A 22,592-nucleotide genomic window follows, 5' to 3' on the forward strand; every position below is an offset into this window, starting at 1 on the left:
TGTGAATGAGTTTGAAACATTGTGTTAGATAATATTAGTGTCACATATTGTATTTCTTATCAGTTCAATGTTTCTAATGCATGTTAACATATGCATAGATACAAGAAGTAATTAATTCTTGGTTTCAAACACTCTGAAAGTATTTTAGTGAGAGCTTATATCAACAAGGATAGAGATCAGTTTTAAGCTTTATATTGGAGAAGGGTGATACCTGGATGCTTTATACCTTCCATACATAAACCTTATGTTCTGAAATTTCCATGTGTAATATGTTAGTTATCCTTTAGGTACCTCATTGTCATTATTCAGCTATTGCATAAAAACCTGTATACATATGAATTTCTCACTTACTATGAGAAATAACATCATTTGGTATATGGGATGTATGCATGGTCTTCATATCTGTCAGCCTGGCTTTGTGGTCATTATTACATTTTTAAGTACAATTATCTTATTTAAAACCAATCCAAATACTGGATTTGGTGTTTCAATGACAAATGTGTACTGAAAGTACTGACATGAGCCATGACCTTAATTCATGTATAAGTGATCACCCTCATCAAGGTTTAACTATATTTGGTCTTTGGAATGATCATAACCAGTATATCTCTGTATATCAGAGTCAACTGACCTTGACCTCATTTTAATTGATTTTTGTGGTAGGTTTCAAAGATACATCAACAGTTTCAGCAATTATTTAAGTTTAATATAAAACAAGACATATTCCTGTTAGCATATATAATTTACCTGTTTTTGGTAAATCCCAAATTGTAGCTTTTCATGCCCCACTTAACGGCATTATGTTTTTCGGTCTGTGCTTCGATCATTTGTCTGTTTGTCCGTGCATTTTTTCATCTGTTTGTCAGTCTGTCTGTCTTCAGGTTAAAGTTTTTGGTCAATGTAGTTTTTTATGAAGTTAAAGTCCAATCAACTAATCAAATGATTATTATTTTTACAACCTGCATATTCCTGTGTACAATAATGTACATCACAACACTGTTTTGATATTTGTGTGTTATAGATAGTTGATGTGATAAGCATGTAGTAGGATAGTCACTAACTTTGACGTGTTGTGTTGAATGTTAACATTGATATGTTCTGTTGAATGTTAACATTGATATGTAGTGCTGAATGTGATTGTTTGTAGGAGCAGGAGGAAGCAGATCCCGGCCTGATTTAGGAAAACAAAGATCCAGCAGCAATGTAGCCTCACCTACTCACTCTAGAACACCTTCAAATGCCTCAGATACAGCCCTGTACGTCCACTCAAAAACTACAGAAAACTTTTTTCATGACCCAGCAGAATTTTTAGAACAATTGAAGGGTAAGGTCACTTTTTGAAGCTTTTTGGTAAATGGTAATATTTGGTGGCCTTAGATTCCATGAAAAATATGTAATCAAACAGACAATAAGAGGATATTCAATGGTAAATAAATTGAAGGGTTTGATCAGACTTATTATGTTCAGATGTAAATTAAGTGATATTAACTATAATTATATATGGTTGATAATGCACAGCTTCCAAAAATTGATAGTAAGGGGACATAATACATTTTTTTGGTACTTTATTCAAAATTTGTTACTTGACTTACATTCCTTTTTTTCCAACTTAGAACATTTTGTTACTGAATAATGTATGTGAAACAAATTATGCAGTTTCCTTTGGATTAATTTGACCCTTTGTAAGTGTGTGGTTCTTAAGGTGTTGCTTGTGCATGACATAGTGAATGTTTTAGAATACCATTTGACAATATATTTTTTTTAAATGAAGAGGATACATTGTTTATTGCATTTCTAATGGGTTATTTGAATAAATTGTGCTGTTTTTGAGTTGTAAGGCAGTAATCCTATTTCAAGTATCCATATTTTCTTACAACTGATATGATCTACTTATTAGGTTTTTGACCAATTTTGAAATCTTTGATAGATATTCAGGCAGAAACAGTACAATGCACCACAGCAACTATAATCAGCAAAATAAGATTTATGAAAAAATGCCACTGTGGTTTAAACCATCAATAATCTAATGTTCAAGAGTTATTGCCTCTAAATCATGATTTATTCAATTATTTTGAAAACTGTTATAGATACACAGAAACTTGCAATATTCATAAACGTTAATACAACTTAAACTACTCGACAAAATAAATCATAAAAGTCAATATATTTTCAATTATAAATTGGCTGCTGGTAGGAATTATTTCCATAATAGAGAGAAGATAAGGCTTTTAGTAGTCTCTAGTTGTTAGTGAAAAGTACTGGGCAGGTAGTCTGACAAATATATTATCTTTCCCTCTGATTTCAATGATATTCTGACTTCATGTAAGTAATACACTTGAGTTAATACCTTGAAAGTCATTACTTCATATAGAAGTAATAATACTATCATTGTAATGCATTTTTATAAACCCTTTTCAGGGACATATTATGGTGTACCCTTGTCCATCCATCAGTCCATCTGTCGTCAACATGTCAGACAACAACTCAAAAATGCTTAAACCAATATGTATAAAAATTTTGTTGAATTCTTTATATCTATAGATCCATTTAGAATTTTATAAATTTTATATTTTACTTTTCTGAGTTATGGGGTTTTATTTATTAAAAAAAAGGGGACTTTCCCAGTTTTCAGACAAAAACTCCAAAATGCTTTCAGCAATTCTCATGAATTTTTGGTGAATTATTAATATTTATTGATGTAAGCTCCCATTAGATTTTCATAAATTTCTCATGTGACATTGAGAAGTAATTGAACTTCATTCTTAGAAAATAAGACGGGCATAGCATGCGCTCATGGCACAGCTGTTTACTGGACAATAACTCAAAACCGCTTTCACCAATTTGTAAAAAACATGGGTGACTTGTTTATATTTGTTGACATGAGCTCCCTCTAGATTTTTATAAATTTTAGATTTTACCTCTTTGAGTTGTGGGGTTCTCTTCATTAAAAAGGGGTGATTTCCAGTTTTCGAACAACATCTCAAAAATACTTTGAGCAGTTTTCATGAAACTTTGTTGAATTGTTTACATCTATTGACGTTTGATTTTGATTTTTATTGATTTTAGATTTTATGTTATGTTTCTTTTTCTTTAAACAAACCATTGAATTTTATTCTGTGAAACTGCTACTGCCATAACATGTGCTCATAGTACAGCTGTTTATTGGGTGTTTCCATAAACAAAATGATAAATCTGCATGGACTTTGGTAAAAAAAAAGAATGTCTGAAAATATTTAAGCATGTAAAAAATAAAAGTAAACAACTATAAAACAGAATCCATCAAATTAAAGAATTAAATAGATATACCAGAAGTTGATAGATTTTGAACATTTTATAACATGTAAGTCTTGTTTACGTTTCAGGAAGCGCAACACTTACTTCACCAAAAGATGAAGACAAAAGCAATGATGCAGACAATGGTAAATATAGTTTTTTTTCATTAATTTGCACTTTAAATTAGTCATTACTTAACATTGAGATGTAACATTGTATTATATTGCTGTTAAATAATTGGATATGCTGTTAACAGTCATAGTGAAATATAGGATATGTCACTAGGGTGTGCTTTTAGTTTATAACAGCTACAGGATGTGTATTGAGCACGCTTGAATAAGCAATGCATCTTTTTAAAAGAAAAAAAATAAGTAAACATTTCTTTCCAGAGAAAGCCGCACACAAGTGATTTAGTATAAAGAAGATACTGTAAATTTATTAGCCCAAATAATACAAAAATAAATACACTAAGAGTTTATGGAAAATCCAGACTTAAAAGATATCACCTGTATTATGGGATAACATTGTCCATTCATAGTTCAATCAATAGGTTGTATCAAAATTCATAAAAAGGAAACAATTTGCTGTGGCCCATTTCAACACTTTATATAATTATTTTCAGGAAGCTGCAGGTGTCCTGAGTTATTGAACTTTGCCCCCAAATGATCTATTATTTCACACATTTTCTTTCATCTTTTTCTATAGAACCTTAGGATAAATAAGTTTAGCTTCATAAAGATTTTGATGTTTTTCACCAGTTCCACCCAGAATTTCAACAACACCCAACAAAATAGTGCATGTTTTTTTTAAGATAAAAAAAAAAAGCATGTATAGAACTAGCTAATATTTGGCTGCAATTTTATTTTCATACTAATTTTTTTTATTATTTTCACAAACAAGTGCTGTTTAATACATATTTTCAACATTTTGGTTTGTTATTTTGATTTGTTTGAATTAAGTTTATTTTCAATATTTTCTACCAGGGGTATTTGCTGAAACATCATTCATTTTGGATTCAGCATGTGACATTACTATTATTCAATCTCCACCTGGTAATGTTTCAGCGGGTATGTTCAATGCACATATTTTCTAATCCCTATATTACTAATTTTAATGTCCATATAGAAATCTTCTGGAGATTTGTAGGTGATAATGTTATGTTGCTGTATGTATTTAGAAAAAAAATAGGCTAACATGTTTTAAAGGTAATTTGATTGAATCTGCAGTGTTTTTATAAGGATAAGGATAATCAGTGTAGGAAAAAACAATGCAAATTAAATAATAAATATAAATTTTACAATAAATTTGATAATACCAACCTGGTTACATCCGTCTGTCCCAAAGTTGAATTCCTTTCTTTAACTGTAGTTTGACACAACCTAATGTTGTGAAACTTATTCAATATGCTTATTACCACAAAACACAGATCAAATTTGAATTGTTGTGGGGTCACTTTAACAGTTCTAGAACTATGCCCCTGTACAAATGGGAAAAATTGTTGAATTTTTCAACTTAAGTTTGCCTCAACCAAGTGTTGTGAATCTTATACAAAATGCTTATTACCACAAAGGACAGATCAAATTTGAATTTTTGTAATATCACTTCAACCTTTCGAGAGTTATGCCCCTTTATAAATGGACAAATAGCTGAATTTTTCGTTTCTGTTGTTTAACTTAAGTTTACTTCAACCAAATGTGAAACTTTTATACAATACTTATTACCCCAAAACTTGGATGCAGTAGAAATTTAGGTAGTGTAACTTTACCTTTCGTCAGTTATGTCCCATTATAACTTTATAACTTCATATGATACACAAACAGGGACACGGTAATATTCCCCATTTATTTGAAATGTTCAATAAAATAAATGCCAGGTTCCATTTTAACAGCTTTTGCAATTACTAATCAAGAGTAATACCCTTCAATTATCTGTAAATATTTAGATTTTTATGCCCCATCTACGATAGTAGAGGGGCATTATGTTTTCTGGTCTGTCCTTCCTTCTGTCCGTCGGTTTGTCCATCTGTTTGTCTGTCCGTCCGTTCGTCCCACTTCAGGTTAAAGTTTTTGGTCAAGGTAGTTTTTGATGAAGCTGATGTCCAATCAACTTGAAACTTAGTACACATGTTCCTTTTGATATGATCTTTCTTATTTTAAAACAAAATTAAACTTTTGACCCCATTTTCATGGTCCACTGAACATAGAAATTAAAAGTGCGAGTTTCAGGTTAAAGTTTTTGGTCAAGGTAGTTTTTGATGAAGCTGAAGTCCCATCAACTTGAAACTTAGTACACATGTTCCCTTTTGGTTGATCTTTTTACTTTTAAGGCCAAATTAGATTTTTTACCCAATTTCACGGTCCATTGAACATGTAAAATGATAATGCGAGTGGGGCATCCGTGTACTTTGGACACATTTTTGCTTCAATTTGGTTTTAAGTTGAAAATTATAGCGCCACTTTTCAGAATCTTAAGATTTTAACTAAATGTTGTATCCATAAAATACAGATCAAGTTCAATTGTCTTGGCATTTAACATTCAAGAATAAATCAATTAATTATCTTTGAAATGGGGACATTTTTTATTTTATTTTTTTGCTGTCTGGACTAAAGTACCACTTGACAAAATCTAGTTAGATTCTATCATGATGTTATGGACTATAAATAACTAGGGAAGTGTAGTTTTAATGGATTTAACACTTACTGCTCATTAGAGATGCCTCTAAAAAAATCTTATTTTGGGTTTCTTGCTGATAAGTAAATGTTTCACTTGAAGAAATCTAAAACACAATATCATTGACCATAACATACAAGTCTTTTTGACAGAGTGGATATTTTCTATTCAAGCATATGCCGATTTATCTGTGATTCCTAATTAAAGTAATTCTTATGTTTTAATTTCTTAAGTGGTCCTTCCCCCTCCTTTGATGTTATACAACATTCACTTTTCCATTGTGGCGTCAGATATTTTCTATTACGACTTCAAAATTTGTATGGGACATTTGTGATGGCGCACAAATAGCAATAAGGTGTATTTGCACCTCTACCACATCTTCTTGTTTCTATTTCTATAATTTATGATTTCATATAGTTTAACTGCTTTTAATGAAATTATAAAAAAAATACTTGCTCCAGTGTTTTCTTTATGGACAAATGATCAGTAACAACTTTTTACTAACAATAGATACATGTATAGTTATATCATTTTGAAACCCTGTATTTTTATGAGCTACTTTCCTGACTTATTTTTATCATTCTGATTTTTTTTGCATGGCATATGTGAATGATTAAGCCAAATTTTAAAGTTATAAGAAAAAGTAAAATATATGAATCCGTAATTTTAGTTTTACTATTAAAAAATAATAGCTTTACAATAGATTTGAATTCTTACAACATATTATATATTACATAATTTCTATTTTAATATTTAAAGTTTAATTTATTGTAAGTGCAAAATTATTTCTGTAACTTTAAAAGTTTAAAGTATCTTCTTTTCTAAGTGATCAGTTATGTAACTAAGTCAGCTAAGTGCATTGGGAGAGATATCAGTGCCTATGTTGTTTCAAGCTTAAAATTAGAACCACATTTTAATTGATACTACAGAAGTATATGTAAAGCTATCAAGGGAGACTATCTAAAGGAAACGAGGGAGATATATGAAAATTAAAAAATGGAATTAATGTCTAAATTGGTAATCATAAAGTAATCAAATCCCTATGAAATCTAAAGCTAAAACAAATAAATGTTGCATTATATTTTCCCAAACTTTTAACACTATAAGTATTTTATCTGATAAGTTTTTTGATGTTTAAAAATATAAACCCTGTCTGTATTAAACCACTTGAAAATCAATTAAAGTAATATTTGTTTGCATCAAAGTTGCAACAAAGAAGTTATTATAACAAACAAAAAATAGAACAAAGAAAACATAAAAATATAAAGACTTATTAATGGATTCTATTATTAAACATTTTATAAAACAAAACAAAATAACATAAAATCTAGAACTCATAGATTTTCGTATGAGGAAGAAAGTCTAAACTTTAGGTAAGTTATAAATTTATATAGATATCACACAGATCTTTGAATTAAGGAATCTCTATTACTTTTATTAAGTGTAGGTATTTTATTTGTAGTGTTTCCTCTTTTTAAAAGAGATTATGTGACAGGTGTATTTTTGTTTATTTAGCATTTCTAACTATTTGACTTTCTAATTTACATGTTTCATACAAATAAGAAATGCAAACCAAACCAAAAAAAATGGAAGATTATTAGTCACAAAATCCAAATAAATTTTCAGTTATTAAATTATAAAAGTTTCATTACTGTGACTTGACTGTTAGTGTTGCTCTCCACCAATTGCAACTTATTCTAAATTCTGACCAAATTGCAATTTGTTTTGTTTAACCAAATTGTTTAACTGGTCAGAATATTGAACAAAGTGTTCAGTCAATATGTGAAAGTGCAAGGTGATAAAATAAAACATACTTACAATCCTATAAGACTTTTACCCCATGTTAATGATGTTGTGACAAAATATATATATATGGAAGTGTTTAACGACCTTGACTGGCTTTTCAGCCCTGGCATGGTCGGAAGTGACAAAATTAGCCTATCAGTTTGTATAAGTATATTATAGTCATTTCCATGCTGAAGGAACTGTTATTATTTTGAATTGCTATAAAAATGTCCAAACTAAGCTTTCATATAGTTTTTCTTTCTAAAAGTGTTCTATATTCATAAAAATCAGATATCATTTAAAATAAAAATCATATAGTCAGTAAAATATGTGTGAAATAACAATATGCTGTTGATAAGTTTCCATGGGGAGATAACCTAAAATATTATTCTTTTGAATAAAGACTTTTTGAAAGAAAAAAATATTATCTCCCCATGAAAACTTCCTACAAACATATTGAATTTTACACAGATTTTACTGAGTATGAAATGTTTTAATTCAAATAATGTCTGAATCTTATGCATATAGAATACGTTTAGAAAGGAAAACTATATGAAAGCTTAGTTTGGAAATTTTTATAGCAATTCAAAATATTAACAGTTCCTTCAGCATGGAAATGACTATAATATACCTATACACACTGATAGACTGATTATGTCACAACATCATTAAAGTGGAGTTAAAGTCTTATAGGATTGTAAGAATGTTTGATGTTATCACCTTGGACTTTCATGACTTGGCTGTGGTTTTCTACAGAAGTTAGTTCAAATTTCTGACCAGTTGAACAATTCGATTTTATAAAAAACAAATTGCAATTTGGTCAGAATTTTGAAAAAGTTGCAATTGGTGGAGAGCAACACTAACAGTCAAGTCACTGTAAAAAGCAACATCATTTCATAACAATAAAGAGAAAAATACAATTTTCACACAATGATATGACATTATTATGATCATGGTTTGGATAATTTGTATATCGTTTTGTAATTTGAAAAGTGTCCGACCATGCACTGATCAACTTTGTATTTTGTAAAAATTGTCTAGATAATATTGTTGTCTATGTTAAGGTAATAAAATGAACCACAAATTTTGACTATGCTAAATAATGAAATATACATAAAATATGTAATGAATGTTGTTGTGGGCCAAACTATTGAGTAACTTTTCCATTGTATTTATTCTACCCTGTAGCTTTTTGTTGAGGAAGATTTCAACAGTTTTAATGGGTTAGACACAGTTTAGGATGGGAGTGAAAAATTCCCCATTCTAACTTTCTCGTTTGTAATTTGAAAGGGCTTTTCTGTAGTTCAAAAACTTTTCACCAGCTGAAGTACCAAGCTTTTTTTTTAAACTTCCATAAGCATAAGTTAATATTTTGCACCATTATTAGAAATAAAGACTTTTTAGATACTGTCTTAAGATAACAATACATTATGAAGATTGATCTTACCAGGTGTAGACCCTCAGTTATTTGCCACCTGATACAAGGAAATTGTCAATATACTCAAGTTAAAAATACTTGTAAAAACCCTTATATGTAGTATGTGCATTATTGATAAAATTAAAAGTCGTAAACTTACATATATATAGCTGAAGGTCATTTAAGTGTTTGAGTGTTTGTTGATAGATCTGGCTACTTAGGGTCAATTTTGTCACATTCACGTAAAAGTGTAGTTAATGATTTCAATAGAATGGTCATCAGTTTTAAATGTGGAAAAAACTTATCAGGAGACTTAGAGGTGAGTTTTACTGTCGGGGACGAGCATACAGGGTAGGTTGGATTTAATTCTTTATTTCAGATAACAACTGAAGCATTCCTTCTCAAAATTTATTCATTATTGGTACTGATACTTCACTTTAAAAATTATTTTAAAGTTACCCATAATTATGGAAAATCTTGGAGTATGGAAGATGTATTTCTTTCATTCTTTGGAAAGAAGAGGGGTAACTATGAAAATTTCTTTTTGTTCTTCGTTTTTGAAAGGCATGACATTTTCTTCCAGTTGATCCTTTAAGCATATGAAATCTTAATCTTGGCTGATGATATATTTTATACATTTCTATATTGGTCTTCCTGTTACATCTTTCCTGTATTGAAGTATTATAATTCACAATTTATAATTCTTTCGTTTTAATCTGTTTTAAATTTGTAATAATTCATTGAACTTTTTCCTTTCTCAATGTTTAACCTAAAATTGATGCTAATTTAGCCTGTGAAAACAATATTTACAACTATTACTGTAAGTAAGTTATGATAATATATATTGTTCATGTTTATATAACACAATGTATACATTGTCTAGGTATATCAATTTAAATACAACATTATACACTAATATTTTTCATGTAAAAAGTTTTCAAGGTCATATGTTATTAATATACTAAAATGGTTTAAACAGATCTCCCATAAGCTACTTAACATGTTTTTAAATGCATTATAAATGATGAAGATATTTAATAGTATATGTGAGTAGGGATACTATTATTTAAGAAATTAACGAAAAAGTGATATCTGAATTTTCAATTTGGCTGATTTTAATACAAAGCAAATGCAGATGCCAGGTCTATGAAGGAAATTTTGATTAAATGCAGGTGTAACAGTTATTGATTAGCTTTTTAATTATTTTAGATTTCTTTTATATTTTAAATGGATTATATTGGAATGTGTTTTATATAAAGATACCATTGTCAACTTAAATTTTCAGATTTTGACCTGACATGTACATGTAATTGTATTATTTTACCTAATTCTTTTCAATAGTATATGCAAATCATTTTCATATTATAGATTTAATCCTTTTCTGGTACATTAAAAGGATAAATCATATGGAAATAATTTCCTGGTAACATGTTTCTCCGACTCATATCTATATTCTTTGTTGTCATATAAAAAATAAAGGGAATGGGGACATTTTTCTTCGATTGCAAAACAAAATCCATCTGAAATGAAACTTGAAAATAAAGTTTTAATATAACTTGACCTTTTAATGAGTATATTACAGTTTAAATTACTCAAAAGAAATACTTTATAGCAAATCTTTGTAATTGATTCATTATCTATTGACAGCGGGCTCGATTGGAACAGAAGACCAGGAGGTGGCCTCCATTACTATGTCTTCATTGGAGGATGCAGATAAACTACTAGACGACAGTCAAGATATCAACTTTGATAAAAGATGTAGGTTATAAACAAATTTTTACAATGCAGTCAAGATAGTTATAATCTTTGTTATAAGTTGTACTTGTTAAATTTTAATATTTCCTTTGGTACATTCTATATAGTTTGCTCACATTGTATCCTGGTATTGCATACACAGCAGTAGGCCATGTTAATATTATTAGACAAGTTTTTCTATGTATTAAAATGGCTGTCACTATAATATTGAGAAATTAGCCCTGATATTATATATCTAGAATAACAATTTGACATGATACACAAATAGTTCAACAGTCTCACATTAAAAAAATGTTGACCTGCACTACCATGTAAATTGTTTTAATTGTATAAAGAATACGTAGGAAAAACCAAGACAATTTGTATTCTCTATTCAAATTTTGAGACCCGTTTTAACTTTATTCTATATGTAAATTTATCTGATAGAAGGTTTCAGGTTAATTTTCATAGGACTGATCCTTAGAACAAGTTCATAGCTGATTGAAATTAACAAAAAATACATGATATTATATCCAAGCTTTATTATGAAATAATGTTGTTGAAATAGTTAGTATTGGGTGGTCATATTCTAACCCATTGCTAATTATACGTGTACTGACAATAAAGGTTGTGGTTTGTTAAGAAACTTTAATACCATAATTTTTTTTTAGATTCACGATCTCCATCACCTGGATCTGTGAATTCTAGAACTCCTTCACCCATATGTGAATTAAATGTAGAGAACCAAACACTTCACAAAGACAGTCCATCAGCAGACAGGGATAGTCTTCATATAGAAATGGTTGTTGCCTCAGACGAATCTCATCTAGCTACAGGTATCAACAAAATAAATCTAATTGATAATGAAATTGGGGAATATGTCAAAGAGACAACAACCTGACCAAAGAGCAGATAACACCTAAAGGCCACAAATGGTTCTTTAATGCAGCGAGATAATCTCACACCTGGAGTTGGGCCTCAGCTGGATTCTTCTATTTTGTAACAAGTATTTTTTATGGGAATGGATTCAGAGATAGATATTTTGTAAGTAAGGGTATATAACAGGTGTGTTCCAATTTAGCAGCAAGGAAATTAAGTTTTCCCTATCTACTTGAAGGTATGTAAATGGTTTTATTAAATGTAAATAAAATGTTACTGCAGAATAAGATTATATTGGTAGGCCTCCTAATTCTTTGATTAACATTTCATAGAGTATAAAGAAAAGTTTTTAATTGATTGATTGAATAGTGTTTGCTTTACTTCAATGCAAGAAGGCTATAATGCAGCAAAATACTTTTTATGTGGTTTGAATAAGTAAAACCTTATTTGTATATTTTATCATTGTAGTGTCTGAATCTTTAGAGGATATGAAAGGGGTGTTAGCTGGAGGCTTAGTAACAGGCTGGACACCAGATGTCGCTGTAGGGTTGTGGAGACGCATGCTAGGAACTTTAGGAGGAATCAATAAAGTAGAAGATGCAGAAAACCATGCACTTGTATTCGAAGAACTGAGTTTATTGATTGAAACAATGAATAAGGTAAATAACAGATCCTTTCATGTAGGTGAGACAAGAAAATTTCAGAAAGAAATATGAACAACTGTAGCATCTAAGCAAAGCCCTAAACAAAAAGAAATTGAAGGATAGTGTATAAGAAAAATAGCTATATAGTCAGGAGCCTGTATATTCAGTGGTTGTCGGTTGTTTATGTGTTACATATTTGTTTTTCGTTCATTTTTTTACATAAATAAGGCCGTTAGTTTTCTCGTTTGAATTGTTTTACATTGTCTTATCAGGGCCTTTTATAGCTGACTATGCGATATGGGCTTTGCTCATTGTTGAAGGCCGTACGGTGACCTATAGTTGTTAATGACTGTGTCATTTTGGTCTTTTGTGGAATGTTGTCTCATTGGCAATCATACCACATCTTTTTTATATATAAACTTTTAAAACAGATTTATGTAGGTGGCTTTGACATTAAGAAAAAAAACAAGATTCAACAATTATGCAAAGAATTAAGATAGATTTAATATTAACTCAATTTAAAATTTATTTAATCACAAATCCTGTACATAGAATTTTGTTTTGATATTTGTATTTTATCTATTTTTACAGATGAAAGAGAATGCAGGTGTATCATTAGACAATTTGTCATCACCATTGCCATCAGAATATATACCACCGCTCTTTTATTTTGCACCATGGCTTTTTGAGGTAATATAATATAATAGACTTGAATGTAGTTGCTGTAGTATTGAACCATGTTTTAATCAATCCATAAAAACTGATTATGATAAACAAGTAAATAAATAAATCACAGTATATAAGTTGAGGAAATCAGAGTAGACCACTGGACAAATGCATCTAATTGACAAACTTAATAAGATATGGTTACAATGATTTTGCTTATCCCAGGATCCAGATATGAATCTTACTAAATTGGTGATTGACTACAAAGATTTGACAACTACTTACACTGCTAGGCCATCATTCCTTTTGGGAAGAAAGAATTACAAATCCTATATCACCTACACAAGTTATTGTAGACAAAACCAACCTTAATAGAGCTTAAAAACAGTACTTTCAATAAAAGTTTTCATTTTAAATAACAATAATGATTAATTTGATTTTATGTTTACAGTGTCTATCCTTGTCCAATAAATACAAGAGAGGAAAGTTGTTAGCCTACCAACTGTTGTGTCAGATGATAGTTCAAAGACATGATGTGCCTGTTCCTTCAGAGATGGCGTCTCAGTTCTATCTCTTATTACACAGAGGATTAGTGTCAAATGATCAGGTATTTATATGGAGTAAACTAAATTAGGAATAAAAAGATATGAATTGTCTACTTCATACAGGATATTTTAGGATTTTGAGATAAAAAAAAAGTAATGGTAAGCAATTTCCAAGTTTTTTATGCTATGTGTGATACCTTTTGACATCCCACAGTCCCGAAAAGTCCTGAAACGCTGTTGTATGTCCAAGCTATCTATGTCTATGTTTGTAATAATCTCTCCTAATCACAACTACTGCTAAATAGCTAGACAGATATTGAAGAAACTTTACAAAGATGTAAAACCCTACAAACACTATCTGAGGATATTCATCAATGAATATGATTCCTTTCCAAAATATTAAAGGGGAGATAGTTGAGCATGATTGCTTCAGTATGTAATAGTCTTTCGTAAGCACATCTCTTTCTTACTGTAATACTGATAGTGATAAAGCTTTACTCTGTTGAAGATGTACATTTAGGAAGATAATCCTAGTTCAAGATGTTTAAGGAGAGTTAATTGAATTTAGGGAATGGTGCTATCACAACAGATCATACAATTTTTTGTCGTGGAATATCTATAAAATAGATGTTGTTGCGCTGTTGTGCAAAATGTCAGATAAATATTTCAAGTGGTCACATCAGCTACGACATGTCCACGATGGGTACAAGACAGAAAAAAAGAATTGTAATTGTACTGTCGTGGGTTTGTCGCAAGACGATCGTGTGACAGTCATGCGAAAATCGTACGACAATCATGAGTTGTTTGGGGCTATTTTTCAGGTTTTCATGTCATGGAAAGCACAAGTTAATGTTGTGTCACTGTCATGCCACTGTCGTACGACTGTTGTGCCACTGTGATGCAACTTTCAACAAAAGGTCTTGAAACATGCCAGGCTCTATCCGCATGAATCCAACGAAATCACCGGCAGATTCCCACTATAACTCGTTTATCAGTGTACTATACTGCCCACACATCAGGGGCCATTCGATTCATGGCCTAACCCACCAACATCGGGCGTTTCGCTGGTTCCTATACTGTTCACAGGCTCGAATAAACGCTAACAGGACTATATTTTGCTCTTGTTGTAATCCGCCAAGGCGCCTATTTAGCAGGGCCAAGTATAATCGTTCTAATGAAATAGCCATCCTGTTTAAAGGGTAGACGGCATGTTTTTCCAAACATTCATTTCTGCTGAACTGTATTTTTCTAAATACAACGAAAATATGTTGCATGACGAATGTACCACTGCGTACGACAGACAATCAATGTTATACGATCATCGTACGATATTTGTTATTCGTGAGACAATCCTGCGACAGTTGTAAGATTGTTGTACGACAGCCGTGCGATGATTGTTTGATTAAAATGCATTATATTGATACCCACGACAATGTGTTTATCACACGACAGTCGCACGACAATTGTAAGACACTTTCACGACAGCCACAAGACAGTGACACGATAAAAAATTGTAGAGCAAAAAAGGTGCTCAAAATATCGTGCGATGACCTGCATTTGAACAAATTTCATGTCGTGGCGCTGTATAGATGTGTCGTCGGTTCGTTGTGACCAGGGCTTAAGATAGTGATGATTTGGGGTCAAAATGACCCTAGAATTAGTTATTTGTCATATTTCATCCAATTTACTAAGTTAAATGTTGAATCTATGAACTTTGTAAGGGGCTTATTTCTTAATATGTGTGATCAAGTTATTTAATTGGCCTATACGATTCTTTCAGTTATTTTTTTTTTGGTGTGTTTTTTTTGTTGTCTTATTGATGTTCACCAACATTGTAATAATTTAATGAGTAACCTATTTTCTGTATTTGTAGGATATTATCAATGTGTTAGTTAAATACTGTGGCGTCAAGTTTCTGTCGATGTCAGTAACGGGATCATCATTATTGGTATTGGACTTCATACAAGCAGCTGGAGCTGTTATATCAGCTGTTGATATCAATTCTGTATGTATACTATAAAGTTATTACTAATCATCAATTTCCATGTTCTGAGGTCAGAAATAGTTCCTGGTTGAAAAAAAAGAAAAGATTGATAGAAGTCAGTATAAGTTGATCAGCTTAGTATCAATAAGTGTATGGATTATCTCATGGAATCATTCTTGCCTCTACCATAGGAAATTTGGGTTTGATCCCGGTCTATGTTAAAACAAAAGATTTAACAATTTGTATTCTATACTCACACACAACATTGAAGATAAAGAGCATTGACTGATTGTAGCAAAGATAGAATAATGTTCATAAGTAGGTTGTTATGTCTTCTTGCAGACTTGCTAGGATGTTAAAATTTTACATAATTAGCACAAAGCAGACTATATTCACAAAAAAGAAAAAGAAAAGAATAACAACATTTAAAGTTCAAACTAGTCGCCTCAAGGTCAGGGGAAACCCATAATGAACAGGAATTTGACAGCTATCAAGATTTTACAATTTTAAAACTTAAGGACAGGAATATAGCAAATGCTGTTGATATCATTTGCAGTAGAAGAGAACATAGTATTAAACCATATTTCTTGCATCAGAGTCTCTTTTATCAGATAAACAATAACTTTAGATAGATAAAGCACAATACAATATATGGTATATTCATGTACATGCATAATGACAAACTAATTGTATTGCAGTGTCCAAGACCTGAAGCTGTATCAATATTAGGAGGTCTGACTTGTTTTCCTAATCACTTCACAGAATTTCAAGTGATAGACTCCAATTATCTTATGTTGAAAAAGTTACAGTCAAAAGATTTTAAGGTACTACTGTCGAGTAATTTTTACTTGATAACTTACAATGTATATACAGTTGGACTTTTTTAGTGTGACCTACTCTTCACACTCAAGGGTAAGGTGTACATTAAAGTTAAATCTCATGTACCATAAGATGATGACCATCAAACTTTCTTGATGGTGCTAGTTATAGTCTGCTCAATTTTACTAATCATTAGATCTGTGTTAATTTTTCAGATGTTGTATTATAACTTTAGTATGCTCAGATCTGTTTATTGAAAACTTTACATAATTGTATAAAGAAATGATTAAAAAATTTCTGGTTTGTCGATCAAGAGTTATTGAGCTTGTTTAACAGACATATTTAAGGCAATTTTCTTACCCAGAAGGATATCTTTTTTGCAAGGCTTTCTACAGAACCATTTCACTAAATTCTAATAACTTTAAATAGTCGATTATATTCTGGCAATATTTTTTATATGCCCAAGTAGTGCTTTTCGTGCAATCAGGGCTTTGATGCTTATTACTGGTACTGTAATGTTTGTTTTTTATGCCCCATTTATGGGCATTATGTTTTCTGGTCTGTGCGTCCGTTCGTCCGTTCGTTCGTCCGTTCGTTCGTCCGTTCGTTCGTCCGTCTGTCCCGCTTCAGGTTAAAGTTTTTGGTCGAGGTAGTTTTTGATGAAGTTGAAGTCTAATCAACTTGAAACTTAGTACACATGTTCTGTATGATATGATCTTTCTAATTTAAATGCCAAATTAGAGTTTTGACCCCAATTTTACGGTTCACTTGTAGAAAATGATAGTGCAAATTTCAGGTTAAAGTTTTTGGCTTCAGGTTAAAGTTTTTGGTCAAGGTAGTTTTTGATGAAGTTGAAGTCCAATCAACTTGAAACTTAGTATACATGTGCCCTATGATATGATCTTTCTAATTTAAATGCCAAATTAGAGTTTTGACCCCAATTTTACGGTTCACTGAACATAGAAAATGATAGTGCAAATTTCAGGTTAAAGTTTTTGGCTTCAGGTTAAAGTTTTTGGTCAAGGTAGTTTTTGATGAAGTTGAAGTCCAATCAACTTGAAACTTAGTATACATGTGCCCTATGATATGATCTTTCTAATTTAAATGCCAAATTAGAGTTTTGACCCCAATTTTACGGTTCACTGAACATAGAAAATGATAGTGCAAATTTCAGGTTAAAGTTTTTGGCTTCAGGTTAAAGTTTTTGGTCAAGGTAGTTTTTGATGAAGTTGAAGTCCAATCAACTTGAAACTTAGTATACATGTGCCCTATGATATGATCTTTCTAATTTAAATGCCAAATTAGAGTTTTGACCCCAATTTTACGGTTCACTGAACATAGAAAATGATAGTGCAAATTTCAGGTTAAAGTTTTTGGTCAAGGTAGTTTTTGATAAAGTAGAAGTCCAATCAACTTGAAACTTAGTATACATGTTCCCTTTGATAAGATCATTCTAATTTAAATGCCAAATTAGAGAATTTATTCCAATTTCACAGTCCTTTAAACATAGAAAATGATAGTGTGAGTGGGGCATCCGTGTACTGTGGACACATTCTTGTTTTTTCTGTAGGAACAGATAATGATTCATCTTCTAAGAGCTGGAAAGAAAGAACAAAGTGGATATGCTAGGTAAATATTCTTTTCTCTAGATGATAATTATTCATTAAGTACACACTTTTAGCTAGATAAACTGAAGTTAAAGCTATTTCCTTTACTTGATAGATTTTCCATCACTTAATATAAAAAAGAAGATGTGGTATGATTGCCAATGAGACAACCGTCCACAAGAGACCAAAATGACAGAAATTAATAACTATAGGTCACCGTACAGCCTTCAACAATGAGCAAAGCCCACACTGCATAGTCAGCTATAAAAGGCCCTGAAATGACAAAGTAAAACAATTCAAACGAGAAAACAAACGACCTTATCTATATAAAAAAATGAAGGAAAAACAAATATGTAACACATAAACAAACGACAACCACTGAATTGCAGGTTCCTGTCTGTTATTTTTAAAAAATCATCGAATAGTTTATGCCTTTTAGTTTTGTTAATTTTTTTAAAGAAATGGTCACATGTTGATAGTTTACACAAATTCAGGAAAATAGAACATTTGATATTCCTTTTAAGGGCAAGGAAGAATATTTCTATCAAATCATGGCATAAAGCTTGAAAAAAATAATTTTGTTTTTCGTTTTGTTTGTGTGAATGAGACTATTGAAAAACACTAAAATGAGCAGAATTTTTTTATGAAAATGTTGAATTGACAGTGTTATATTTTTTTTCCTAAAAGATCCGTAGCAGTTAGTGGTATTGGTATATTTCTGTATGAAGAATTAAGTCATGGTACATTACACCCTAAACTTAATGAGGCCTTTATTGTCATCTTTGGCAATCTAAGGGTAAGTTCCCTTTAGTATCTTTACGAAATAGACTGTAGTTTCAGTTTGCTACATAAAAATGTGCAAATTCTGATGTTTCTTCCACAAAAATATTGGCAGAGTTGGATGATTTTATTTATCTTGCAGATAATGGCAAATTTGAATGACAAATTTTATACTTACATTTTATGTATTAGTAGTGTGTCCATAAATAACTTGGTGTGGAACAAATACCTGCAATGGTACATGCTTACAAAATAAATCCTATTTGTGATAATATTGAGCTTGATTTTTTTAACAATTTATGTCATCAGTATCTTAGCCTTGCTATACATTTAGTATTGAAAATAGCATAAACATTGCAATTCAATGCAACTAACATCTAAAATAAAATGAAAGAATCTAAAAAAAAACGTGAATGCATTTATAAATATGAATGTTAATATAAAGATGTGGTATGTTTACCCATGAAACAACTTTCCACGAGGGAAAAAATGAGATAAAGGAAATCTATTTGGTATATAAGTTATCCTTTCATGAATGTGACCTACCGAATTAGACTATTTACCGGATTTGTTATCACATAAGCAACACGACGGGTGCCACATGTGGAGCAGGATCTGCTTACCCTTCCGGAGCACCTGAGATCACCCCTAGTTTTTGGTGGGGTTTGTGTTGCTTATTCTTTAGTTTTCTATGTTGTGTCATGTGTACTATTGCTCGTCTGTTTGTCTTTTTTCATTTTTAGCCATGGCGTTGTCAGTTTATTTTTGATTTATGAGTTTGACTGTCCCTCTGGTATCTTTCATCCCTCTTTTATCATTTACTAAAAGAGTTATTTGTATTTACAGTGTGTGAACAGAAGTGTTGCTAGAGTTGCTACAGATATGTTAGCAATGTTAGTGGACCATATAAAAGTATTACTTGATTATCATCCAGAATTACCAAAGAGAATTATTGAGGTAGGATTAGCAGAAATTATTGCGTCATTTCACTCAAAGATCTAAATAAGTTGGTGTTATGACGAGATCTGTTTTTGCCACTTTGTTAATGATTTAAAAGAAATTGTATAAAAAAAATCATCTGATGTATTATCCTTCTAATGCTTAATAAAATATGTTTTGAAGCTGGCAGTACTTTCCAATTCTTTATAAACTATATTTAAAGTATAGCATGATTGCTAGATGTACATGTCTGTCTGACAGGGTTTATCTGTCAGACTGTGGCCTCTTTTCATGGTGATGAGGTCTATTTCACAGATTCTATAAGTAAAAGTATTAAGCGTATAGGATGCTTGTTATGTGCACATTTCCCACAGATAGGGATCATCTTAGCTAACCTTGACCTTATTTTTATGGATTATTCATAATGAAAAGTTCACATGATATGTAAAGAAGGATTTTCAACATAAAATTCAATCTCAGTATTCTATACATTTCAGCTTGTACATTCTTGTTATAATAGAAATACCTATTTTTTGTGCAAGCTTCAGACGTTTTTTTTGTAATATAAATGCAGTATTGACCTTGAAATATATATTTATTATGACACTTATTTTCATTTAGGTTGTGATGGCTACAGTATCAACGTTAATACCTGTTTCAGGAATTTCAAATTCAGATGAGGAAAAGAAGGTAGGGTCCTTTACTATAAATTTAGAATTAAAAACTAATTGAATACTGTTACTTATGATTTAGTATTGCATTTTAATATATAGTCTGTTTGTTATTCCAACAAATATTTCTGTCAAATTTCTTAGCTACTACCAAATAGAATTATTTCATATTTGGTCAGTAGTTCAAAAATGATGAATTAGGTCAGTCTGACACCTACTTCTTGTTTTCCCATACTTCAAAATATAAATGGGGATATACTTAGCACAACATGTTCATTCTAAAGACTTTTAAATATGGAGAATGTGAAAATCTTGGTAACCATTAATTTGAGTTCCTTACAACAGAATACCAAGAGCATACCTAAAAAAAATTAATAAAAATACAACTAGTAATATGTTTATTTTAATGATTTTGACTATTTTTATAGTTCTTTATATAACAGGTTATCATTTCTCTAATTTTCTTAATCATATATATTTGTTTGTATTACAGCTTATCATTTCTATGATGTTCTGTGTTGTGGATTGGTGTATGCACATGCCTATTAATTCACTTCTAGAAACAACAGATTCTGATAAAGGATGTATATATAAAGTCTTTCAGGTACTGACAATCATATTCTTAGCCTTCACATTTATACACCATTCCCTTTGTCATTTTTGTATATGAAATATTTTATTTAATAGTAGTAAGATGCAGGAGAAAGAAAATACTGACAAGATATGTCAGATGACAAATTTTTATTTCAAGTTATACCTGTTATTAGTTAGAATTTATTTGTATTGGTTGATTTTTTTCTTTTGTTTATAATTTAACAATTTGAATGCAAAAACTGTTTGAAAAATAAAAGACTTGTTGTTGACTAGACAGTACCTTTTGGTTCTTCACTATTAAAAATAGAATTTTTTATTTTTATTTTTTACTTTTCTGATTAAACAGTTTGAAATTAAACTGGCTGAAATAATAAATAATATATCTTAGTTTGTGGTTAAATTTCATGATTCGTTGTTCTTTAAAATAATTTTTTAAAAAAGTTTATTTTTACCTTTATACAATTAAGCATGTAATTATTATAGTTTTATGGAATGATACTGATTCTAACATTTATAATTTTACTTTTAGATGTTGAATTATGCTGTTTCTGGTCATACTGAGGAAACACTGAATCAAGTAAAGCAGTCACTGATTGGTATGATACAAGATGCAGATTTTGACAACTTACGAGATCTGACATCTAATTTTACCAGAAGACCTAGTCCAGATAAGATGTCTAGTCGGTCATCAGATAGTCCTAAACCAGAATCTCATGATACAGTCAAACTGGCCGCTAAAACTGTAAGTCATACAGACATAATTGCTTCCAAAGCAATTATATATGTAAATTACTAACATAGTAGTTATTTTGTATTACGTTCTGCTTAAAAATGTATTTTATATTTTTTAACTCTTGCTAAAAACTAAGATATACAGTCTGTGTACATCGCTAAAATGATAAACAGTCAATTTGACTCCTGACACTTAATTACACAATAAAACAATGTGTATTATACATTCTCTCACAAAAGCTGCTATACACTCAAATTGGCTTCTAAAACCAATTTACACAGTTAAACAGTGTGGATTGTATGCTGGTTAACTTGGGCTGCTAGAAATAATTTACAGTGTTTAAATGATTATCGCTATATTATGAAATTAGTCATCTCAAATTGATTGCTTTTTTCTATTTCGCCATACAGGCCCAAGGGACAAAATCATGCAGTAATTGAGACATCCCTATAATGTTCAAGAATGCCTGCCAAGTCTTCCAAATTTATATTAAATGCAAAAAATACAAATGTATCAGCAAATATTCAGATCTGATTTATCTTTTGTACAGCTTATAAATCATCTAGTCAACCATTTGTGCCATTTCCCAATGGGATCAGGAGCCTCCAGAATAAACAGTTCTATACAGGAGTTCCATGACTGGGAAGACATGACCTGTGATGACCTCAAGTCAGATCTCTTCTTCTCACCAAACTTACAGGTCAGTATCATAGGGTTAGAATCTGTTTAATTGTTTGAAATTTAAAGGATATGTTTTTTCTTCCTGAGCTGTCTGTGTTAACACAATAACATTTTCCAATTGTATTTCAATTAATATATGATTTATTCACATCCTTATTCTCTGATATCAGT

The 22,592-nt window shown here is 30.7% G+C and overlaps 1 protein-coding gene across 10 annotated transcripts in view; it reads left to right on the top strand.

Annotated features, from left to right (window-relative positions):
* The window catches only part of LOC143068210 (ral GTPase-activating protein subunit alpha-1-like), a 78,835-nt gene that overhangs the window by 29,186 nt on the left and 27,057 nt on the right, over window positions 1-22,592 (top strand). For 5 of the 10 annotated variants that reach the window (XM_076242084.1, XM_076242085.1, XM_076242090.1 and 2 more), the window contains 18 exons: window positions 1,148-1,324; window positions 3,363-3,419; window positions 4,257-4,340; window positions 9,601-9,669; window positions 10,793-10,903; window positions 11,551-11,715; window positions 12,227-12,417; window positions 12,994-13,092; window positions 13,520-13,675; window positions 15,487-15,618; window positions 16,296-16,421; window positions 17,987-18,045; window positions 18,711-18,819; window positions 19,650-19,760; window positions 20,364-20,432; window positions 20,907-21,017; window positions 21,537-21,749; window positions 22,291-22,440. In XM_076242084.1, coding sequence (XP_076098199.1) covers window positions 1,148-1,324; window positions 3,363-3,419; window positions 4,257-4,340; window positions 9,601-9,669; window positions 10,793-10,903; window positions 11,551-11,715; window positions 12,227-12,417; window positions 12,994-13,092; window positions 13,520-13,675; window positions 15,487-15,618; window positions 16,296-16,421; window positions 17,987-18,045; window positions 18,711-18,819; window positions 19,650-19,760; window positions 20,364-20,432; window positions 20,907-21,017; window positions 21,537-21,749; window positions 22,291-22,440 — 2,189 coding nt within the window. The remainder of the gene's footprint in view (window positions 1-1,147; window positions 1,325-3,362; window positions 3,420-4,256; window positions 4,341-9,600; window positions 9,670-10,792; window positions 10,904-11,550; window positions 11,716-12,226; window positions 12,418-12,993; window positions 13,093-13,519; window positions 13,676-15,486; window positions 15,619-16,295; window positions 16,422-17,986; window positions 18,046-18,710; window positions 18,820-19,649; window positions 19,761-20,363; window positions 20,433-20,906; window positions 21,018-21,536; window positions 21,750-22,290; window positions 22,441-22,592) is intronic. The other 5 variants (XM_076242086.1, XM_076242088.1, XM_076242092.1 and 2 more) reach the window with 5 other exon arrangements.

Source organism: Mytilus galloprovincialis, chromosome 3 (genome assembly GCF_965363235.1).
Source record: "Mytilus galloprovincialis chromosome 3, xbMytGall1.hap1.1, whole genome shotgun sequence".
NCBI classification, from domain to species: domain Eukaryota; kingdom Metazoa; phylum Mollusca; class Bivalvia; order Mytilida; family Mytilidae; genus Mytilus; species Mytilus galloprovincialis.